At 34.1% G+C, this 21,862-nt stretch overlaps 1 protein-coding gene across 12 annotated transcripts in view; it reads right to left on the bottom strand.

The window, feature by feature from the left end:
• The window catches only part of ODF2L (outer dense fiber of sperm tails 2 like), an 84,331-nt gene that overhangs the window by 48,983 nt on the left and 13,486 nt on the right, over nucleotides 1-21,862 (bottom strand). For 8 of the 12 annotated variants that reach the window (XR_016394824.1, XR_016394825.1, XR_016394831.1 and 5 more), the window contains 9 exons: nucleotides 18,914-19,099; nucleotides 16,103-16,212; nucleotides 14,928-15,063; nucleotides 10,021-10,131; nucleotides 8,629-8,733; nucleotides 6,494-6,652; nucleotides 5,107-5,192; nucleotides 4,862-5,024; nucleotides 2,420-2,545 (listed from right to left, as the gene is read on the bottom strand). Coding sequence is in view for 5 of the 12 variants with exons in the window: in XM_089920066.1 (XP_089776192.1) it covers nucleotides 2,420-2,545; nucleotides 4,862-5,024; nucleotides 5,107-5,192; nucleotides 6,494-6,652; nucleotides 8,629-8,733; nucleotides 10,021-10,131; nucleotides 14,928-15,063; nucleotides 16,103-16,212; nucleotides 18,914-19,099 (1,182 nt within the window). In the remaining 7 variants the exon portion in view is untranslated. The remainder of the gene's footprint in view (nucleotides 1-2,419; nucleotides 2,546-4,861; nucleotides 5,025-5,106; nucleotides 5,193-6,493; nucleotides 6,653-8,628; nucleotides 8,734-10,020; nucleotides 10,132-14,927; nucleotides 15,064-16,102; nucleotides 16,213-18,913; nucleotides 19,100-21,862) is intronic. The other 4 variants (XR_016394833.1, XM_089920088.1, XM_089920099.1 and 1 more) reach the window with 2 other exon arrangements.

The following is a 21,862-nucleotide window of genomic DNA, read 5'->3' as shown; positions in this document are numbered from 1 at the left end:
AGTCATAATCCAAAATTTATATACACAATAATTGAATACATGGTTTTTAATTTTTTTAAAGAATCCTAACATCTGATGTGTTATTAACTTAGAGCTCACTTTTCTTTAAAATCTAGAATAAAGCACATACATGGTTGATCTCTACTGTGACAGAGTTTGTTGTAATACACCTTCACTTAGCCCCAAATTATTACATATTTAACATGATTAACTCAAATGAATTTTACTTAAAACTGTCACAATTAATTTCTATTACATTTAACATGACATATTTTAATACTAGTTTTTGCCATTTTCTTTGCCTAAAAGAATGACTTTTGCTATCTTAAAAACTGATAGAATTCTAGTTTTGATAATATGAATATTTTATTTTTAGAATCTTTTAAAAAATAAAATGAACTCAATATCATAGGTATTCTTTGAGGAAAAAATTTTAAATGTAATGTATTTTTAAAATATTCAGCTGCATATAAATTCCCAAGAGATCTGTTCACTGAAAATACTTTAGATAGACAGGCTGCAAATATCACCTAGCTTCCAACTAAAATGTAGGCACCTTGAGAAGAAAAATCTTTTATATCCTTCCTATCAGGTGTTCAATGACACCCAATAACTTGTGAAACTGAGCGATGCCCCCAGGGGAAGTGTGGTGGGTGGTATGAAACAACTTGCTAGGCTGAGCTACACAAAGTCACAGAATGGATATAGTGAATCTTTGAGGAACATTGATTTTACTCAACAACTTGGGAGGGAAAAATATTAATACAAACACACATACTGTAAGGTAGAAAGCAAAATATACATGGGTTTTAGTATAATATATAAGACTCCAAAGACATTTCAGGCTTCTTGGTCTGAGGTAAGCTGCTGAGGGTCACCCTTGGGGGTCTGTGCAAGCACTCCGCTCTCCCCCGGGGCACCTGGGCAGAAAATCTGTAGAGGCCTGCCACTGTGGGCAGGGCACCCTAGAAGACACCAGCATACAATTAACTATGAGACAGCCTCTCAGGGTGCTTACGGTTCAGATGGAGCTAAGGCTTGTATACAAAACAAATACTGAATTGCCAACTAAACTGCCCCCTGGAAGGGAAAGAACTCATAAACCCATTTTTCAGCAATGTCTAAATCTATGGTTAGAATTCTAGTTTTTTACTACTGTAAAAATGATCAGGTTTAGCAAAACATCAGATCTTAAATCTACCTATTTTAGCAGCTTTAATATTCCCAAGTACTGGGAATATTATAGCAAACACACCTCATCTTAATACTTATTTTATTTTTTCAGAAGTTTCAATTACACAAAGAATGTCACACATATTTTACAACAGAAAGTCTGACAGTGAGTTAAAAAAAAAAGTTTTGAAATAAAGGGAAGGCCTGTGCTAAATTAAAGATGAGAAATGTTTTGTTCTGATTAAATTGCCATGGAACTTTTGATGGCAATAAAATTAAAATATTGCACGTCAAAACTCATTTAACTTTTGAACCTTTCAGGTTTTCAATGATTTAGATGCTTGGGAATGAAAAAATAGTTTTCATGGAGTTTGGCTCCTGGAAAAAATAAAGTATTATTTCCTGTGTCACTGTTAAGTAGATAGTTTTCAAGTAATTCAGTCCCAACTAGTGCCAGCTTTCACAGTTTGTTATGTCATCTGACTGTTTCATGAATAGTTAGGAAAAAACATTAGAAGACTAATTAAACACAGCCAATTTGGTATTCTCATCTCATGGCTGAGTGGACCAAAGCATCCACTTCACATGCAGATGTAAAATGTTCACTTAACACCAACTTATAACTTTCTAAAATATAATATGCATTATTTAGGACATATCAAAACTAACTCATAATAAGTGTTTATCTTAAAAACTGAAAAATTCATATTAGAAAGAAAATAAGTCAATGATATCTGTAACTTTTATTAAGCATTTGTCATGTAAAAGTAATATGCAGGGAAAGGGCCTGATGAGACTTCGGGGGAAATGTAATAGATGCTACCAAGGATGCAGGATAATAATTCTTTGCCCAAATGCTGACTTTTTTTTATTTTTTTTTGCGGTATGTGGGCCTCTCACTGGTGTGGCCTCTCCCGTTGTGGAGCACAGGCTCCGGAGGCGCAGGCTCAGCAGCCATGGCTGACGGGCCCAACCGCTCAGCGGCATGTGGGATCTTCCCAGACCGGGGCACGAACCCGTGTCCCCTGCATCGGCAGGCAGACTCTCAACCACTGCGCCACCAGGGAAGCCCCCATTGTTATTTTTTATGATTTATATTATTTGTTATTTTTAATACTATCAGTAAAGCAATAGCCTTGATTCCCCTCACTTTGTATTTTAATTGTTTATAACTAAACTCCAAGGTAAGAATGCTAAATGCTAACTTATTTTTAATGAAAATACATTAAGCCATACTAATACTTACACTGTTCATTTTGCAAATAAGTTGATTTTGTTCTTCATTTTTCTTTCTAAGCTCAGTTTCCAGATCTAATATTTTAATTTGTAAAGCCCTTTCTCTAGATGACATTTTCTCTATTTCTTCAGAAACCTGTAATTTCAATTAAAAGAAAAAACTAAATGTGCTTTCTTTAAAATATGATTTAAAGCCTTGACATAGTTATACTGTATCGCTTCTTTCCAAACAGGTATTATTTGGATATTAGACAATTTAATTAGAAAGTGTTTAAAGATGTTCTATCTTGAGAAACGCATAGTGTAAGCATGTATTCTCCTCTTTGCTGTGTAAGTACCTGAAAAATTAGCTTGAAGTGGAAGAGGTATACGTATTTGCACTGCTCTGTGACGTTGGTAGGTTTTCCTCAATACTATATTTCTATAACGTGTTGACCAATTGCCATGTTTTACAGTATTTATATTTACCATGGTGTCTGGAGTGGTGGTGGGACATATAAAGTCCACAACCAACGCTGATTATAGACTTGGATGGACATAACTGGGGGCAGGGTAGGTGATATTTACAACACACACACACGAGATTGGTTTTTCATTCATTCACTTCCAAAATGTTCTGAATTTGAGTTTTCATATTTCTCCGATGGCTTATTTTAGCAGAAAGTCTAGCTTAGCTACATTCATCCAAGGATTCAGATACTTTGGAGCCTATTTGCAGGAATGCTGGGTTGGATCCATAAGAATGACAGTGGACGCAGGGACTAGTTCAGGAGCAAGGAGCTAGTAGAAAGGACTGTCCTCTAATCTCACTCCCATGGACTAAGTTCTAAGTTATTTACAAAGATTTCTTGTGCACAAATTCCAAGGGTGATTGTGAGGATAGCAGGAGTTGAAGCTGTGGGAGAAAGGGCCCTCAGGACAAGTATCTGTGTCCTTTACAATGTCCAGCAGTGTAGACAATGGTGACAGTGCAGTGATGGCACTCCTCATGTGGTAGGAACTAAAGACAACCCCATATTCCATTGTAGCAGGAAAGAAAGGAGAGGGCAGACACATCTCTGGGAACTGAACTCTTGTGAGAAGGAATCTGAGAGCACCTAGCATTTCCAAAGTCCATTTAGTCTGAACCCAGGATAAAGTCACTTCTTATTTTCCTCCCAAAGGTTGGGACTGAGAAATCTGGATTACACATTTATCATTGGCAGTACATTTTACTACTTAGCTTTCATTCAATGATGTGTCTTTCAAAGTCAATTTAAATTGCTTTCCTGGAGTTAAAAAAAAAAAAATCAAAATATATCTATATGACACTTACAATTTAAGAGCCACATTTCAAGGATATCAGATGTTATCTCACCCTTGTGGAACTGCCTTTAACAGGCTTGGGAAAGACCATGGGTGGAAGAGAGTCTAGAGAGATAGATTCAAAATTTGGTGCTGGACATGTTAAGTTTGAGATGCCTATGTTAAGTGGAGATGTCAAATAAGTAGCAGAATATATGAATTTAGATGTCAGGATAGAGAAAAGTCTGGGGCGGAGATATACTTCTGAGAGTCATCAGGGTATAGACAATCTCCTTTTGGCGTCATTCAATCCTATGAGGAAATTCATCATCCCCATTTTATCAATTAAAAAACTAAAGTTTAGAAAGTAGCTTGCCCTGGGTCAGGGTATAATGTGTCAGAGCCAGAATTCAAATCTACTTCTTGTGGATTCCAAAGCCCACCTCATGTCTTTCAAGATTACATTTTCAAATCACTTGATAAATTGACCTCTTCTTTGAGATCTTCCTGAATCATTTTCCCCTCCTCTCCAGATTGAACTAACCACACCCCCTCGGTGTACCTTGTATCTTCCCTGCATTGTAGCACCTACTTGCAGGATGACATTTGTTTGTTCACATGTTATCTCCCTACTGGACTGTGAGTGTCCTGAGAGCTGAGGCCAGGTCTTATTCATCTTTGCATCATAAGCACTAGCAGAATGCTTGACAGACAGTGAGATATTTATTAAATGCTATCCAGATGGATTTAACCGGAAATTAATTCTTGTCTGTATTTATTTATACAACAACATTTGCCAAAAGAAAAGGGAGTTGAGCTTTATAGCTCACTGAATCCTGATCAAAACCAAACGGTTCAATAATTTGCATATTTGCTGTGGTTTCATTTAAAAAAAAAAGAGGGGGGACGTCTTTAAAGTGTTTTCCATCTCTGCCCTTTACCCTGCCACATCATCATTTATTTAGTGAAGTAACTCTGGACCAGTAATCTATCTGTTTAGCTCCAAAAGGGAAAAGCAGGTAAAAAACAAAAATGTAATTGCTCCCTTCACCCTGTCATCAGGATAAAAACAATAACTGTAGGTTTGGCAAGATGAGATATTGTCTGTTTCAAAAGATGACTCTTTGGTAAACTAATTAAAAAGTTTCTGAATAAAGGCCATCTGTACCTTTTGTCTTCCTTCTTCTACAGCAGCTTCCAGCTGTCTGGCCAATGCTCTATATTCTGCAGATTTCTCTTTAAACTCAAGATTGGTATGCTTAAGACATCCTTCTTGGTTTGCCAGCTTCTTTTCAAGCTCTTTATTTTCTGCATCCATCTGTTCTAATTTTCTTTTTACAGAAGACATATATTTTAAAATTATACTGTGTAGAAAAAAAGGTAACACCAATTTTAAGTCAATTTAATACTTACTGTTTAAGGTTTTCACATTTCAACTGAATAAGATAATTTTCCTCTTCCAGAGAAAGCTTTGTCAGAAGATCATGATTTTCATCAACCTAAAAGAGAAAAAAGTTTTCTTGGTTATTTTCTTTATAATCAACTTCCAAAGAAATCTATATAGTTTATCATTAGAACAATTATAAAAAAGAAGAAGGTATAAATATTATTATTACTCCTATACAGACAGACACCAAGAAATATTACATTGTTAAAATACAAGTTCTTAAATTCCTGGTTAATTTAAAAAAAACTACGTTGCCTCACGGAAAATCTATGAAAAATTTTACTGAAAGATGGCAATTAAAACATTCTGAGTAATGTTTTATTGAAAAAGAACATTTATTAAGTAAATGTGAAGACTTTAAACAGTAATCTCCTATTGTTGGATACTTAGGGTTACTCTTACAGTTTTCTGTTTCACTTACAGATAGTGATTGATAATTGAATATCTGTGAAGTTGTAACTCTGAGTAAAAACCATATTTGTGAGAAGCAAAATAAAATAGATAAGCAAATCAACCAAAGACACACCTGCCCATGCCAAGACAGAATATTCTTCCCATTGCTTCAAAAGCTATATTTAAATAGTTTAAGATGTTTTGAAAAATAAAAATAGAATTTTTCTCATAATTTCAATTAGTAATTTAGGTTATCTATGTGATCTGACATTTTCCTAGAAAGATCTCTTTTCAGGAACTTAAACTCAGCAAAGTTTTGTTTGCCTGTTTTTAAAATGAGGATGCATTTCAATATTAAATCCAGATTACATTTGAAAGATAGGGAATCCTTCCTAAAATTATTCTGCAAATAAAGAAAAAGACTTGCCACCACCTTTGAACAAGCTTCTTTGAAAAATAATTAATTAAAAAAAGATTTATTGTTTACTATGTGCTAGGCATTGAGTTAAGAGATGGCTGTATGGCACCCACGATCTCTCTTCTGATGGAGTAAAAAAAGTATATGTTGAAAAAAATAATTGAGAATAATACAAATAAACTTGGTACATAATTCTAATTGAAATAAATTCTAGTTTTTGTAAGGTAAATTACAATAATTTACCTTATCCTAACATCAAAAAATATACATGTAAACATAGCTTTGTTCCTTCACTCATGCTATTACTATGTCCTCAAATGTCTAAATACAGATTTGTATGAATAAACTAAATCAGCAAATTTAATTACCAATATTTTAAAAAATACCTTGAAAATAATATAGTATTTGCATGAAACTGATCTTTTATCAAATTATTTAGATGAGAGTAAAATAATCACCCCCTGACATGAGTACCCTCAACTGGTGAAATTATTCCAAAGCATTTAACACATCTAGCAAAAATCAAAATGATGGCTGGACACCTGGCCCTGAAGCTCCCTAATGGCGTGTGCTTGGTCTGCACATTTCCCCTTGTGGTGCTGCAGGCTCTCCTGACACTCGTGAAGCCTCTGTTCTGCTGCTGTCAAGGAATCGCGGTCGTGCTCTAACTCCTTCAGATGAGACTCCATCTGGCCTCTCACCTGAGTTGTAGCATTAGGGAAATAAGTGCAAGATCACACATTCAGCATTAACGATTTTACTATCTTAAATACTAGATATGCTTGCAATATAGTAAATGTTTTAGGTATAATAGTTTTTTAAAAAAGATTTAACCAAATAAATAAGAATAAACTTTAAGTTAGCCTCTGCTAAATAAGAATGTATGACTCAAAAGTGGGCTGGACTTCAATTAGTTTCCAAAAAGCTTGCTGAATAAACGACTATGGTAATATTAGCTTGCAGGGAGACTGTTTAAATTACTTAGGAAAGTAAACTTTTTTGAATTCTGTCATTTATATTCAAGTATAGATATTACTAAGAAAGCTGGTATGGTAGTTTTCTGCTGTCCAGCCATCAGGCTAAAGTAACTTTAGACTCTCTGTCATTCGATCTGGTAACTCAGATATTTCAATTAGAGCAGCCTTGCGGTGCTCAGCTTAGTCCAAATCAGTGGGTTTACTGTATATAAATTCAAAATAGCTAATATCATCAGTACTCAGTAGACTATACTTTGATCATTAATGTTATATGTTGCTAAGAACAAATCTAACTGTATCTATATTAATCTCTTTGGCTGCTGCAATTCTTCACTGTGGCACTTTTGTGGAGATGTGACAAGAAGCAGCCCTAAAAAAATGCTTGTACTGCTAGTTAAGAAAAAATAACAAGACATAGGGCACTTAGGATGTTCATAGGGAGGGAAAACAAGAGCTAGACTCTTTCCCTGAGACAGGAAACACACAGAGCTGTTGTGCAACATCTGGCATTCTTGATCACAAAAGATAAAAGTAGAACAAAGCCTACCTCTGGGTCCCCAAACATCTAAGAGCCCATGAGAAAACCAGGAGACTTAAAACAGTAGGAAAGAAAAAGGATGCATTTCATTAGAAAAAAAAAATAATAATGGCTTGTCTGGTTTAATACCAGTAAGAAAACATTGTGACCTCACAGTATTTGAAAACCACAGGCTCCTGCCCCATTGGCCTTTTGAATAGGCTTTTTAAATAGACATTTATTTAGAGTGCTGCCTACAAAAGAGGAGACATTTGCATTGGTATGTCTCATGAGAAAAACTGATCAAGAGGTATGAAATGATTTCTTCTCTGCTCTGCTAAAAATAGGTGAAAAGTATTGATAATTCTAAGTAGTAAGTTGCACATTTGATAGGCTACCTTTATCTCTTTTAACCAGCAGAATGTCTGCTCTGGCTGACCTCTTCTTCACATTGGTGCCTCACTCAGACTTCTCAATTCCAAGATGTGGGGACGACCCAGAGACAGTCACCTTATTACACTCAGTTGGAACTGACCAGTAACATCCCATGATGTCCCCAGCCGGGAGTCAGGGGAGTCAGCGTCCTACAACTTTTGCTGCTTCCTTACCAAAACAACGTGAAAAGACCCAAAAAGGGATGCAGTTTCATTTAAAAACTTAAAAATATTCACAAAAACATCATAACTTGCCAACACTGAACTTCCCCTCATTCTTTGGCAATAGGGTGAAAAAAAAAGTAAATGATGTTGGGTTTTTTAATGTTATTTTTCTTCCATAAAAGCATTTAGCAGAGAATATTTACTTTGCTTTTTTACACAAAAGATTTACTACCAGAATAAAAAGGTAAGATTAAAAATGAAAGGTATTCAACTCTGCATGAAGCTCAGTGACAAATAACCATTTTTTCTGCTACTTAAGTCTGCTCTTGTATCAGAAAAATTATACATTTATGTTATTTCCCAAATATTTTGGAAAAAGTAAAAAAAAAAAATTCACACAAACAAACATTTCAAGCCTGGATGAAACGTCATGTCCTTAGAAAACAAACTGCCACAGAAATCGAGAACAGATAATTTCTAGGTCTAAACTAAAGAAAATGACCAAATTAAAGAATTTATATAAAATTCATAAAGTACAAAACATACATAAAACATTATTTTATTGTTTAAAATGTCAAACTTACCTTCTTTAATTTTTTATTTTTGTTTTTTGTTATTAGGTTATTCTCTTGTAGCAAACTTTCACATCTGCTTTCCACCATTTCAGCTGCTTCTTGCAACTTCTGTATCTGAAAATAAAATATATTATTAGAGTAAGATGCATTATTTTATTAGTAGGACCACTGTATGAAATAAAAAGCTAAAAAATTGAATTTAAATTTTAAAATTTCAATTTTAAACCCATTATCATTTTCCTATTAATACTCTCAGTATGTTTATCTAATGTTATTCCTTCTTTAAATACAGGAATCACTCAGTGCTCTACTCTAATCCACAATCCTCTTATGATTTACCTGTCTTTTCCCATCAATACTTCTAGAATCTTCACCTGAGCTCTGAATATTAGAGAGAGATCCTCATTTGCAGGTCCACGTCACTTTAAAGAATCAGTCTCTGGTCCAAACTAGCTCCCAAACCAATTATTTCACACTCCGAATCAAACTCTGCTCAAAAAATATCTGAGCACTGTATACAAGGCCCAGAGTCAAGAATATGGTAACTCATCTACAGTATTCTTGATGGGGGATTAAACCAGAACAACCAGCTGGAAGACCCAGATGACATTCCCAGTAACGCACTGCACAGTCCATCACAGCCTCCATTCTTACCTCCAGCTGGGATGACGGCAATATTCTAACTGGATGTCTCAACTCCAATTTCCTATCTAAACCATTGGGATGGAGCGCTTCCTACTTACCTACATTATGCCCCTCCTTAAGTTTTAACCTTTAGTTCATTATTCTTCAATTCAAACACTCTCTTCCAAGAAAATCAAGCTCTTTATTGACAGTTTGTTACCCATCACTCAAGGACCTACATAAGTCCCATCCTTCAAATGAAGTTTTTCTTATACTTTCTAATACTTAAGCTTTTCTATAAATTACCAATTAACACACTCTCTATTCCATACATATTGTCATCTGTTCTTTTCCAGGTCTTTCATGTGAGTAAATCTGAATTATACTTTATTTATTTGGAAAGAGGAAATATTGTGCTTTAATGACCCTTGAAGGGAGTCATTATTCTAAATCAATACCATTAAAAATACAAGATGACAGATATAACCAAAATTAACTAACAGGATTATTATAGGTTCACATTACACCTATGTAATTAATTTTAGATCTACTTTTAGGAATAACCAATATAAACACAGGATATTTAAATCAGGAATCAGCAGAATCATCATTTTATAAAAGTATTTGGGACCTTAAGAAATATTTGGGATATATCATATTTTATCACAAATAATAACTCCACCTTTCTTCAGTTCTGCTTTTTTAGATCATAAACAAATGCAGTGTTTTAAATTATCTACCAAATTTAACAAACATTAAAATAAATGCAATGATCACCTGAGTTTTATAAACTTCAATAAGGGTTTTCTGTTGTTTTTCTACTTCTTGCAATTCTAAGAGCTCATTTTCAACAGAGGCAATCTCGTCCTTCAAAGCAGCTAGTGTAGTCTATTAAGGAATATATAAATAGATTTTATAAATCATTAGAATTCATTTGTACTCCAGTGCTATACCATTAAAAAACATAACTCATTTATCAATGAAGCTAATAAAATAATTATTTCTGATTGCATATAATTACCATCTAAAATTAGGAATTTCAGGAAGTTAGTAATATTTATGAGCAACCTTAATAAGACTTATTCAAGACCTTTTTTTTTTTTTTTTTGCGGTACGTGGGCCTCTCACTGTTGTGGCCTCTCCCGTTGCGGAGCACAGGCTCCAGACGCACAGGCTCAGCGGCCATGGCTCACAGGCCCAGCCGCTCCGCGGCACGTGGGATTTTTCCCGGACCGGGGCACGAACCCGTGTCCCCTGCATCGGCAGGCAGACTCTCAACCACTGTGCCACCAGGGAAGCCCCAAGACCTATTTTTAAACTTTAAAAATTTACTGATGAAAAAGACTTGGAAAATAGAAAGACCATGTTCCTGGAAGGGAGGACTCAATACTCTTGACATATCACTTTTTTCCAAATCAATAAAACTTTACTGTAATTACAACCAAAAGTATAACAGTTGAGGGGAAGAGGAATATGACAAAATTAATTTAAAATTCATATGGAAAAATAAAGAGACTAATAAAAATTTTAAAAGATACTAGAGAATCTCAGTACTTATTAGATATTAAAATGTATAAAGAACTAAAATTATTAAGACACTAACATAATAATATAGAGGTCTATGGAATAGAAAAAGAAAAATACACTAAGATTATATTTAGTATATGACAAAGGTTGGATTTTTGAATAAATGGGGAAAATATGGATCACTATATAATGGTAATAAGACAACCATTTATTAGGAAAAAAGCAGATTTAACTATTTGCCTTCAGCAAACATGATTTTTATATTAAACAATTATATATTTATTTTAATGTATTAAATATTTAAAAGTTAAGCTTAAAGTTTTTCACAGAAGATCCAGGTAAAATTTGATTTGATTTTAGGAGAGCAAAAACCTAACTAAGCATAAAATCAAAAGATGATATCATGAACTGTAAGATTCTGAGATTTTATCCTCCAAGTTTACCAGTTAGCCTAGCACAGTTTCATGCATGCTAGCAGAAGACACAAGACTCCTGGGTCAGAGTCTTAATTTCTTTATTACTCAAAGCAATAGCAGTAGCCAGATATTAGCATTTGTGTTCATTTCCAAAGCCCCACTTCCCGCAGAGCAACACCAAGAGGGCCAGATGACACGTGTACATGCGGTGGGTTGTATACAGAAGCAACTCTGAGTTTAGGGAACCCAAATCTCTTATAACAGGCAGTAAGCATGCCTTTTGGTAGAAGGAAACATTGTTATCTTCCAAGGATGTTCACTATACAAACATCCTTGAAAAGACAGTCTGTATCTGGATCACAGGCAGTCAGATGTGCAGAAATGTGAGACTCCCAACAGAAGCCGAAAAGGAAAAAAAGATATAATATACACACACACATACAAACACACACATGCATATATATACATGCATATGTACATGTACATATATCTCCAAAATTTCATAGCCCCTCAAAAAACTAAAGAGCCTAACAAAATGTGAAAAAAGTAAAAGATTATGACAAAAGATTAATACAGAGAGAGGTCTTATATAATAATTAGGAAAAAAGACATGTAAAGGATAATGAGTAGGTAATTCCAAAAGGCAGAAATGTAAATGATCAACAAATACATGAAAAATTATACTTACTAGTTATTAAAAAATGCTCTAGGCAATGGATAGTCTTCTAGTAGTGAACATAAGAAGCAAAAATCCCTTCCATTGTGAGCTTAATGTACTCCATGTATAGATAGACACAAATAAGGGGTATATAGACAAAAAACAAGAAGTAAAATATATCATACACAAAAGCAAGACAGTAAGGACAAGTTGGGAATGGGCCAGGGAGGCCTCCTGAGAAAGGGACTTTGGAGTAAACACCAAAAGGAAGTATGGCTCTTTGAGGGAAGAGGATTCCTGTAGAGAAAGGCAATGGTGGGAGAAAGCCTGGCCAGTCAGGGGAAAAAGCAAGAAGGCCAATGTGGCAGAAAGCAAGAAAACAAAGGGAAGCGTGGAAGGATATGAGGTCAGAGAGGTAATGGAAAGCCAGATAGTATAATGCCTTGTAGATATTTACTCTATTAATCAAGGTATCACTGAAGGGTTTTGAGCAGAGCAGTGACATGGTCTGACTTACATTTTTATAGGAACTACTTTACTGCTACACTGAATGCTGACGGCAGGGGCAAGGGCAGAAGCAAAGAGAAGAGGTAGGAAGTCACTATAACAACGAGGCATGATGGTGGCTTGAACCAGGATGACAGTGATGCTGGTGAGAAGTGGTCAAATTCTGGATATATTTGAAGTAGATCTGCTGACAGACTGGAAGCAGGTGTGAGAGAAAGGAGTCAAGTAACAGAAAGGATGACTGCCATTAACTGAGACAAGGAAAACTGTAGGATGAACCATATTGGGGAATATAGGAACTCTATTTTGGACATGATAACTTTGAGACACCTATGAAATACCCAAGTGGAGATTTCAAGTAAGCAGTAGAATACATGTCTGGAATTCAGCGGCAAGGTCTAGGCTAGAGATATAAATTTGAGAGCCCCCAGGATATAGATGGTATTTAAATCCCCAAAACTAGATAAGATCACTTATCAAATTTGGAGAGATTTGTTTTAAAATTGCCTAGTACGGGAAAAAGTATAGGGACCCATTTACGATGGGTGACCTGGAAATATATAAAACTAACATTAAGAATGGGTCTTCCGTTTGACCATATAATTCCACTTGCAGAAATTTATCCTAAGAAAATATACATGCAAAAAGACTAAACGTATCCACATTTTTATTTATATTATAATAGCACAAAAAAACAAAAACCAAAACTGGAAGTAGTCCAAAATCCCCCAAATTATATATATATGCTAAAAGAGTAACTTTACTTATCTTTCAGTTGTGAGATTATAGGTGATTTTTAAATTTTTCCTTTTGTGCTTTTCTGTTTTTCAAACTTTCTATAATGAACAAATAGAACTTTGTAACCTTCCAAATAACTTTTGTTGTTTTTAATAGAGGAGGTCACTGGGGCCCTAGAAACAGTATCAGCTAGTATCTTCTTCATTTGAAACTAAAATCTAAAATAATTGAAAGTAACGAAATACAACATCTAGACAATTTTACATTGTACATAACATATGCCAAATATACCTAGATGTTTTTCCTTAAACAAAATTCAGAGAGTTAAAAATACATGTTTTTGAATTATTTATAGAATATAATATGTAAACTTTAACTCAATGATTTTTATATGTAATTTAAAATTAATTCCATTACCATGTAATTAAAAACCAGACTTAAAATTAATGAAATATCCTTCTAATCCCCTCTCTGAAGGATACCAAGGAAATTAAGAAAATAAACATAATAAATAAAATTGCTTCCTCTTCTAGAATAAAATATTTAAAGAATTAATTCAATAAATATTGAATAAGAGCTAACTATATGTCACACCTCCCCTGATTATCCTGTGCATACAAAGATGGGAGTTTATGAGGAAAGATTCATCCTAATTGAGAAGACTTTGGGAGGAAGCAGCATTTAAACTGAACTTTAAAGGAAAGGTAGGATTTATATACTGAGAAAAAACGCATTCCAAACTGTAAGAACAGTAAAACTACAGGAATAGAGGAAAACATAAACAAGCTGCAGGAAATAAGGAGTATTCGTATTTGGCTAGAGTTCAGGATAACTAGAAGGCTACATTCTCTAGTCTCCCCTGTAACTAGGTGGGGCCATATACCTAAATAAGGAAAAGAGTCGACTGGTATGGAACTTTCAGGAAGTCTCTCTAAAGAGGAGGAGACGGGGAAAAAGGGGGAGATAATTCTTCTTTTGTTTCCTTCCATCCTGTTATTTGAATCTTGGCTATAATGGATGGAGCCCCATCAGCTATTTGAATGGCAGAGTAGAGAGCTAAAAAGTAGCTAGGTTCTCTGATGCCGTATCTGGTTTTGAACTGCCAATTCTGGCCTTCTTTTCCATAAACAGATTCTTTTCTGTCTTCTATTTACTGTCCTCCAAAAACAGTATTAAGGAACTGAAAATGCCGCCATCATCTTTAGTCAAGTCTCATCAGGTTACATGTATCTATGACTAGGAACTCAAATACCCTTTTCCTCAGAATATATAAAAGCTTCTTCCCCATCTTTACTCTGGGTACACATAAAAACCAATCATCCCTTGGATTTGACTAAGTTGGAAAATTCTTTCCGGTTATGAAGCAGCCAAGAACATACTTTCTGGTTTCAAACGGACCATGCCTGAGGCTATATCCTATTGTAACCGTGACACCTAGAAATAATCTTATGCATTAAAGTTAATGTAATTTTGGATGATTCGCCTAACTGCTAAAATTGGAGAGTAAATAAACTTTTTTAGGTTGAGACAAAGAGACAGTTATTCAACTTCATAAATCTTAGTACTGCTGAAAACAACCTTTACATGTATTTGTATATACAACTATAAACAGCTAAATATCTCTATATAAGTATGTGTGCATATATGTGTACATACAGATATATAGATATAGTTTTAGAAGTTTCTTATAATGATACTCTAAAACTCTGAGAAACATAAAGGAAAAAAATGATACAAGAGCACTACTCTAAACCTGCTGTTATTTCAAGTTACTTCTACTAAGTAGACTAAGTTGTCATTATACTATACATATATACATACACACATACACATAGTACCTTTAATTTTGTATTCTCAAGATTCAGAGTTTCATTTTCATATTCAATTGAGTGAAGTTTTCTAAGAATTTCTTCGCGTGAATTTTTTCCATGGTCTTCCATTTTCTTCAGGTCTTCCAAAAGATTAATAATTTGCCTTTATAAAAGTCATAGAAATTTTCATTCAAACAGTGTGTTTCTGAAATTATTTTTGTAGGGTAGTTTCAAAAGTTACTAGAACTCATACTGCAAATGAAATAGGAAGCCGTAATCTACATATAAGGTTACTACTACTGAGTAACTGATTAGAAATAATTATCCATTGATGACGCCAATGAAAAATTACACAACATTCTCTTTGCTAGTCAGTAGAACATCTAAACTATGATCCACAGGTAGGTCTCTCTTTCTATCATTCATACATGTGCACACACATACACACAATTTCAGGGAAAAGGTTAAATAAAAGGATCAAGTGAGGCAATAAATAATCTTTAGAAGCAAATCATATACACTAGTTTTCAATGATAAAACTGAAGAAAATATACAGAAAGTAAAACATTCAAAAACAAATATATAGTTATTGTTAGCTTAATAATAAATTACAAAGTATAGAATATATGTATTTTTACTTCCCTGGTGGCGCAGTGGTTAAGACTCCATGCTCCCAATGCAGGAAGCCCAGGGTCGATCCCTGGTCAGGGAACTAGATCCCACGTGCATGCTGCAACTAAAAGGCCCACCCACCACAACTAAGACCCGGTGCAACCAAAAAAATAAAATAAAATAAATTAATTTAAAAACTTGCTGTTGTTGCTGATGTTGTTGTTAAAAACATTTTTTAAAATCTGCTTATCTATAAAAAAATATATTATACTACATATATAAATATATGTAAATACATATATTTATAAAATATGTGAATTTTTGATTTTTCTTTGTTATGCATGTAAGACACTTTAAGGAACAATAATTTGTGAACACCAATGCAGTTTTAATGGGTAATCCTTTTTATTGCATTTTTAAAGTAGACTAAGGAAAGTTTATAAATTATAAATAGCAAAAATAGCCAATCATATAGAAAACAGCTTTACCACATGTAATCCATAAGAACCAAAGTACAAATTACTCAAGTTGGAAAGAACAGAAAACACTTCTTATGAAACAGTAAAAAGGCTCTAAATTTTTTTTCTTACTTTTTCATTGTTTCAATCTGAACTTCCAATTCAGTTTTTTCTATTACAATTTTCTCATAATGACTTTTCCAGACGTTGGAAGCTGAAACTGTTTCAGACAACTTGGCTTCCTAAAACATACATAAAGTACTCATCTTGTAATTTCATAACACTGGTTTTGTCCAGGGTCCTAAAAATAAATACATTATAAACAAGGAAACACTCATCCTATAAAGTATGGAACTTCTGTTACAGAAAATTTCAGCGTACAAATCTGAACACAGGAAAACTTTAAAGTAAATTTTAATAATGACTTGATAATACTATTACTTTATATGCACATAGTGGCAGTTCCAACTTAACATATTAAGGATGTTGATGGAACTATTTTCAAAAAATGTTTCGTAATTACTGAAGGTAATTCCTTTTATATTTACTGAACTCTTATTTGTCTTTCTGTCTGACTTATTTCATGTAGCATAATACCCTCCAAGTCTATCCATGTTGTTGCAAATGGCAAAACTTCATTTTTTTTTATAGCTGAGTAATAGTCACCCGTGTGTGTGTGTGTGTGTGTGTGTGTGTGTGTATGTGTATACACACACACACACCACACATCTTCTCTATCCATTCATCTGTTGATGGACACTTAGGTTGCTTCCATATCTTGGTAATTATAAATAATGCTGCTATGAACATTAGGGTGCATATATCTTTCTGAATTAGTGTTTTCAGTTTTTTTCGGATAAATACCCAGGAATGAAATTGCTGGGTCATATGGTAGTTCTATGCCAAGCTGTTTTGTAGAGTCACCCCATTGGCTTTCAAACACTAGTACTGTCAGCAAGAAAGTAAGAGTGGTAGTGGTTGGTTACCCACTCTGAATGTGAGCTACCAGAGGTAGAAATTTTTGTCTGTTTTGTTCATTACTAGGGTCTTGAACAGTGCCTGGCATAAAGCAGATTCTCAATAAATAACTGTCAAATGAATCTACTCTTTACAAATCCACCTAGAGATCTGTAACCATTGTACCCCTTCTCTACAGTCTACAGAAAAACAAATTCACTAGAATGACAACAGTGCCAATAATTATTAATCAGAAGACTCAGAAGTAGTGATATGAACAGTTAACATTTATTGGGTGCTTCCTTCTTTCCTTCCATCATTTATGCACTCACTGAACAAGTATTTATTCAGCATTTATTATGTGCAAGACATTTGTTTATATTTTTTAAAGCAATATTTTTAATATATTGACAAAAGACTAGTTTTCTATTTTTATATTGTATGTAAATGAATATTAAGATGCATTATAAAGTGTAAGTTGGGCAATTATATTAGAATATAAATTAAGATATTTACAAATTTTACCTATAAAATCAGGGCTAAGAAGAAAATTTAAGACCCTGATGCAATTAATTGTTGTGGGACTACTTCTAAAGGAGTAGTCAAGGAAGGCCCCTCTGAAGAGATGTCAAGTAAAAAGATACCAGAATGATTTTTAAAAGAATCAGCTATTATTGAGCCTGAGAAGAACATTACAGCCACAGGCAACAGCACAAAACAATGAAACAAACACACTCCATGCATTAGAGGAATAGAAAGGAGGCCAATATGGCAAAAATGTAGTCTGGCCAGGCACTGTGCTTTGACATATATTTTCTCCTTTATTCCTCCTTACAATCATATGAGACAGGCAGTATTATTATCCCCTATTTTGTCAATAAGGAAACTGAAGCTTAGAGAGGTTAAGAAGCTTACCCAAAGTCACAAGGTTAACAAATGGAGAAGTCTTCCTATACTACGATCTGGGGCATGGGTGACATGGTGCTAGTTAAACAGGAAAATCCCAAGAATGTTAATGACTCAATTAGTTTTTACCACTCAAGAATATTTTCAGGCATTCAACTAGGCCTACAGCCTTATAGATTTTGCACTTAATGCTCAATTCTTTCATCTAATTAAATTCTTCTGAATGTAGTTTAAATATTAAGAGTTTTAAAATGTTAACAGTTGAGCTTATAAAATATTAGGTTGTTTTGTTTATACAAGCATTTATGCATGTCTGTTTTCATTTCTAAAAGCCTCTGATAATTCTACAATCCATAGTGTAAGTTCTTAAGAGGTAGGATACCAGTGAGACATTAAAAAGAGTAAATATTTTATTAACTGGTAATTGAATAAATATAATTCATCAAAAACAACAAAACGCTAAGTCCATTTTTCAACTTTGTTAATACACCCAAAGATAACTTTCACATGGTGGGTTTATGTCAGCAAATGGTTTTAAATGCATTACGGAGTTTAAGTGAAGTGAATTACTGAATAAAGTCATACGGTCTAATAACATAAATCAGCATTTCCCAATCTGGTATTCCTCAGAACCAGTTCCAAGAGTTGCTTTGTGGGTAGAACAAGAGTTCTGTGGTTAAATAAGTGGTGGAAAATTCTGAATTCAATACCCTCCTTGGCACTGCTTTATTTTTTCTGAAGGCCTTCTCAGAGCCTTTAATATTATGTTAATGTGCTTTAATTCAATGTTAATATGCTTTAATTCAATGTTAATATGCTATTAGCACTGAAGTGGTGTTACCCTTAGTTGACCACAGATGCTTTGGGACTTAACATATCCTTTAAATAAAGCCCCAAGGAAATGCTGATATAATTCAATATGCAAATCTGTCATTTTACGTAATCTTTCAAAATAAAGGCTAAAGCAAAAATGTATGAGTAAAGTTTTTCTAACAAAATTATTATATTAAGCATTATGAGGTTAACTACATAAACTAAGTACATAAAACAATTCCTTAAGGAAGAATGTATATAACTTACCTGCTCTCTAATTTGGGAAGTAAGGTTTTCCACGTCTCCAGTAAAATGTTTAATCCTTTGTTTGTAAATTTTAGATGCCTTTTTTAGAGCTATAGCTTTTTGCCTACTTGATTCTTTCATCGTTACAGCCTCATGCGTACTCTTTTTCAATTGCAAGTTCCATTCTGATATTTTGGTTTCTAAGATCTAAAAAAACATTAGCAGTAATTAAATTATTTTAGAATGCCAACGTTTACATAAACATTGTGAAAATATGTAAAATCTTCCACACAGAATTTATCAAAAGGATTAATCATAAGATTAATAAAAAGCAAAACAGTGAAGAAAGGTGATTTCACCAATGTTTATTTGTAACCAGTTATAGAATGCAAATTTAAAATGTATAAACCTATATAAAACTAATACTACTCTTACTAAAGATACTAATATTGGTGATTATAGTAAAAACACTAATTTCCTTAAAACTTTTTTGATTAACTAGAATTTTAAAAAATTTCCCATCTAGATTATACATAGTATTAGTTACTGCAAATCGAAAAACATAATTTAGCTGGAGACAATTCAAACAACAGGTACAAAAAGCTCAAAGGAATCAGTAGCTCCCCAAATATATTAGGACTCTTTAGTTAAAATAATAAATGCTTAAAGGATATATGATCAAAATCTATAGATCATGAAGAGTATAGATGAGATAAACATAAACTTATGTACCAAATTTTAATTTACTAGAATTAAGGAGCACGCTTTGACATTTGAAAGAGTTACATCAAGGAGAATAAAAGTACTACTTTGCCTAATAAGTAGTAAGTTTGTGGAAGTTATTATTCTAAAACTACACAGGGTTCAATAAGAGTTGGGATAAAAAAGTTAGGATTAAAAAAAGGGTAAAAAGATGTTTGACGGCATGTTTCTATCCATTGAATTTGATAGTGTTAATTGACATAACTGTTTCCTTATGTATTTCTTGAGGCTATAACTAGACACAGAACATTAGGTTGGGTGAAAGATGGATATGATTTAGTGTGATAACTCTCATGTTTTCACTTCAAATTATCTTAAGACTTTCTATTTAAAAGTATTTGAGTACTATCTAAGAATTTAAAGACTTAAGATTTTAATGCCTTAACATTTTTTGAAAGTTGTGTAATTCTGAAAAGAATGTAAAATTATTACAGAATTTAAGTTTTAGTCTTCCATTCCTTGGACATTTTAATAAAAAAAATTAAAGGACTCATAGTAAAAGACGGAGTTTTTCTACTTTTTGATCAACAAAAAGTATGCTTAATTTCCACTAAAATTGAGATTAAGAAGTACATGCAAATCAAAACTACAATGAAGTATCATCTCACACCAGTCAGAATGGCCATCATCAAAAAATCTACAAACAATAGGGCTTCCCTGGTGGCGCAGTGGTTGAGCGTCTGCCTGCCGATGCAGGGCACACGGATTCGTGCCCCAATCCAGGAAGATCCCACATGCTGCTGAGCGGCTGGGCCCGTGAGCCATGGCCGCTGAGTCTGCGCGTCTGGAGCCTGTGCTCCGCAACGGGAGAGGCCACAACAGTGAGAGGCCCGCATACCGCAAAAAAAAAAAAAAAAAATCTACAAACAATAAATGCTGGAGAGGGTGTGGAGAAAAGGGAACCCTCTTGCACTGTTGGTGGGAATGTAAATTGATACATCCACTATGGGGAACAGTATGAAGATTCCGTAAAAAACTAAAAATAGAACTACCATATGACCCAGCAATCCCACTACTGGGCATATGCCCTGCGAACACCATAATTCGAAAAGATACATGTACCCCAATGTTCACTGCAGCACTATTTACAATAGCCAGGACATGGAAGCAACCTAAGCGTCCATCGACCGATGAATGGATAAAGAAGATGTGGCACATATATACAATGGAATATTACTCAACCATAAAAAGAAACAAAACTGAGTTATTTGTAGTGAGGTGGATGGACCTAGAGTCTGTCCTACAGAGTGAAGTAAGTCAGAAAGAGAAAAACAAATACCATATGCTAACACATATACATGGAATCTAAAAAAAAGGTTCTGAAGAACCTAGGGGCAGGGCAGGAATAAAGATGCAGATGTAGAGAATGGACTTGAGGACATGGGGCGGGAGAAGGGTAAGCTGGGACGAAGTGAGAGAGTGGCATGGACATATATCACTACCAAATGTAAAACAGCTAGTGGGAAGCAGCCGCATAGCACAGGGAGATCAGCTCAGTGCTTTGTGACCACCTAGAGGGGTGGGATAGGGAGGGTGGGAGGGAGACGCAAGAGGGAGGAGATATGGGGATACATGTATATGTATAGCTGATTCACTTTGTTATAAAGCAGAAACTAACACAGCATTGTAAAGCAACTATACTCCAATAAAGATGTTAAAAAAATTAAATTAAAAAAAAAGAAGTACATCTTAAACAAGATCTAAAGACTTGATCTCTTTGAAAAGTAACTTGGTAGACTAAGAGAAGAAGCAAAACATTCCTAAATTGTCTTTAAAAATCTATCTAAACTAAAAAATCCCACGAAACGTTTTAATACGTAGTTGGGGAAAACATTTTAAATAAGTATAAAAAGTACTTAAGAGAAGCGAAGAACCCTCTCCACCAACCCAAGAAATACAGCTGTCATTCCTCTAAAAAACCGCAGGGTGTCATCATCACATCATGAATAACAGCTACGCTTTCAGTTGAAAAACCTTTATCACTAAAGGTGAAATAAAATTTTTTGAACAAGGTTCCAGTAAAGACTTTCCCACTAGATTTATCAAATCCCATGCCTGAACACTATTAGGAAGTGTGCTGAAACTATCAAATTATTTTTATAGTTTCAAAATAACCCCTTCACAGTCATTTGCCAAACGAATGGACGTATATTTAGAGTCAACTATTTGCTTTTTCCTATTTCCTAAGAATTATATTTGCAGCATATT

The sequence above is a fragment of the Delphinapterus leucas genome, chromosome 1 (genome assembly GCF_059928025.1).
Source record: "Delphinapterus leucas isolate spDelLeu-1000000601 "Yukka" chromosome 1, BTC_Dleu_Yukka2, whole genome shotgun sequence".
Lineage (NCBI taxonomy): Eukaryota > Metazoa > Chordata > Mammalia > Artiodactyla > Monodontidae > Delphinapterus > Delphinapterus leucas.
The sequence above is the reverse complement of the archived record's forward strand: the minus strand, read 5'-3'. Positions and strand labels throughout refer to the sequence as shown.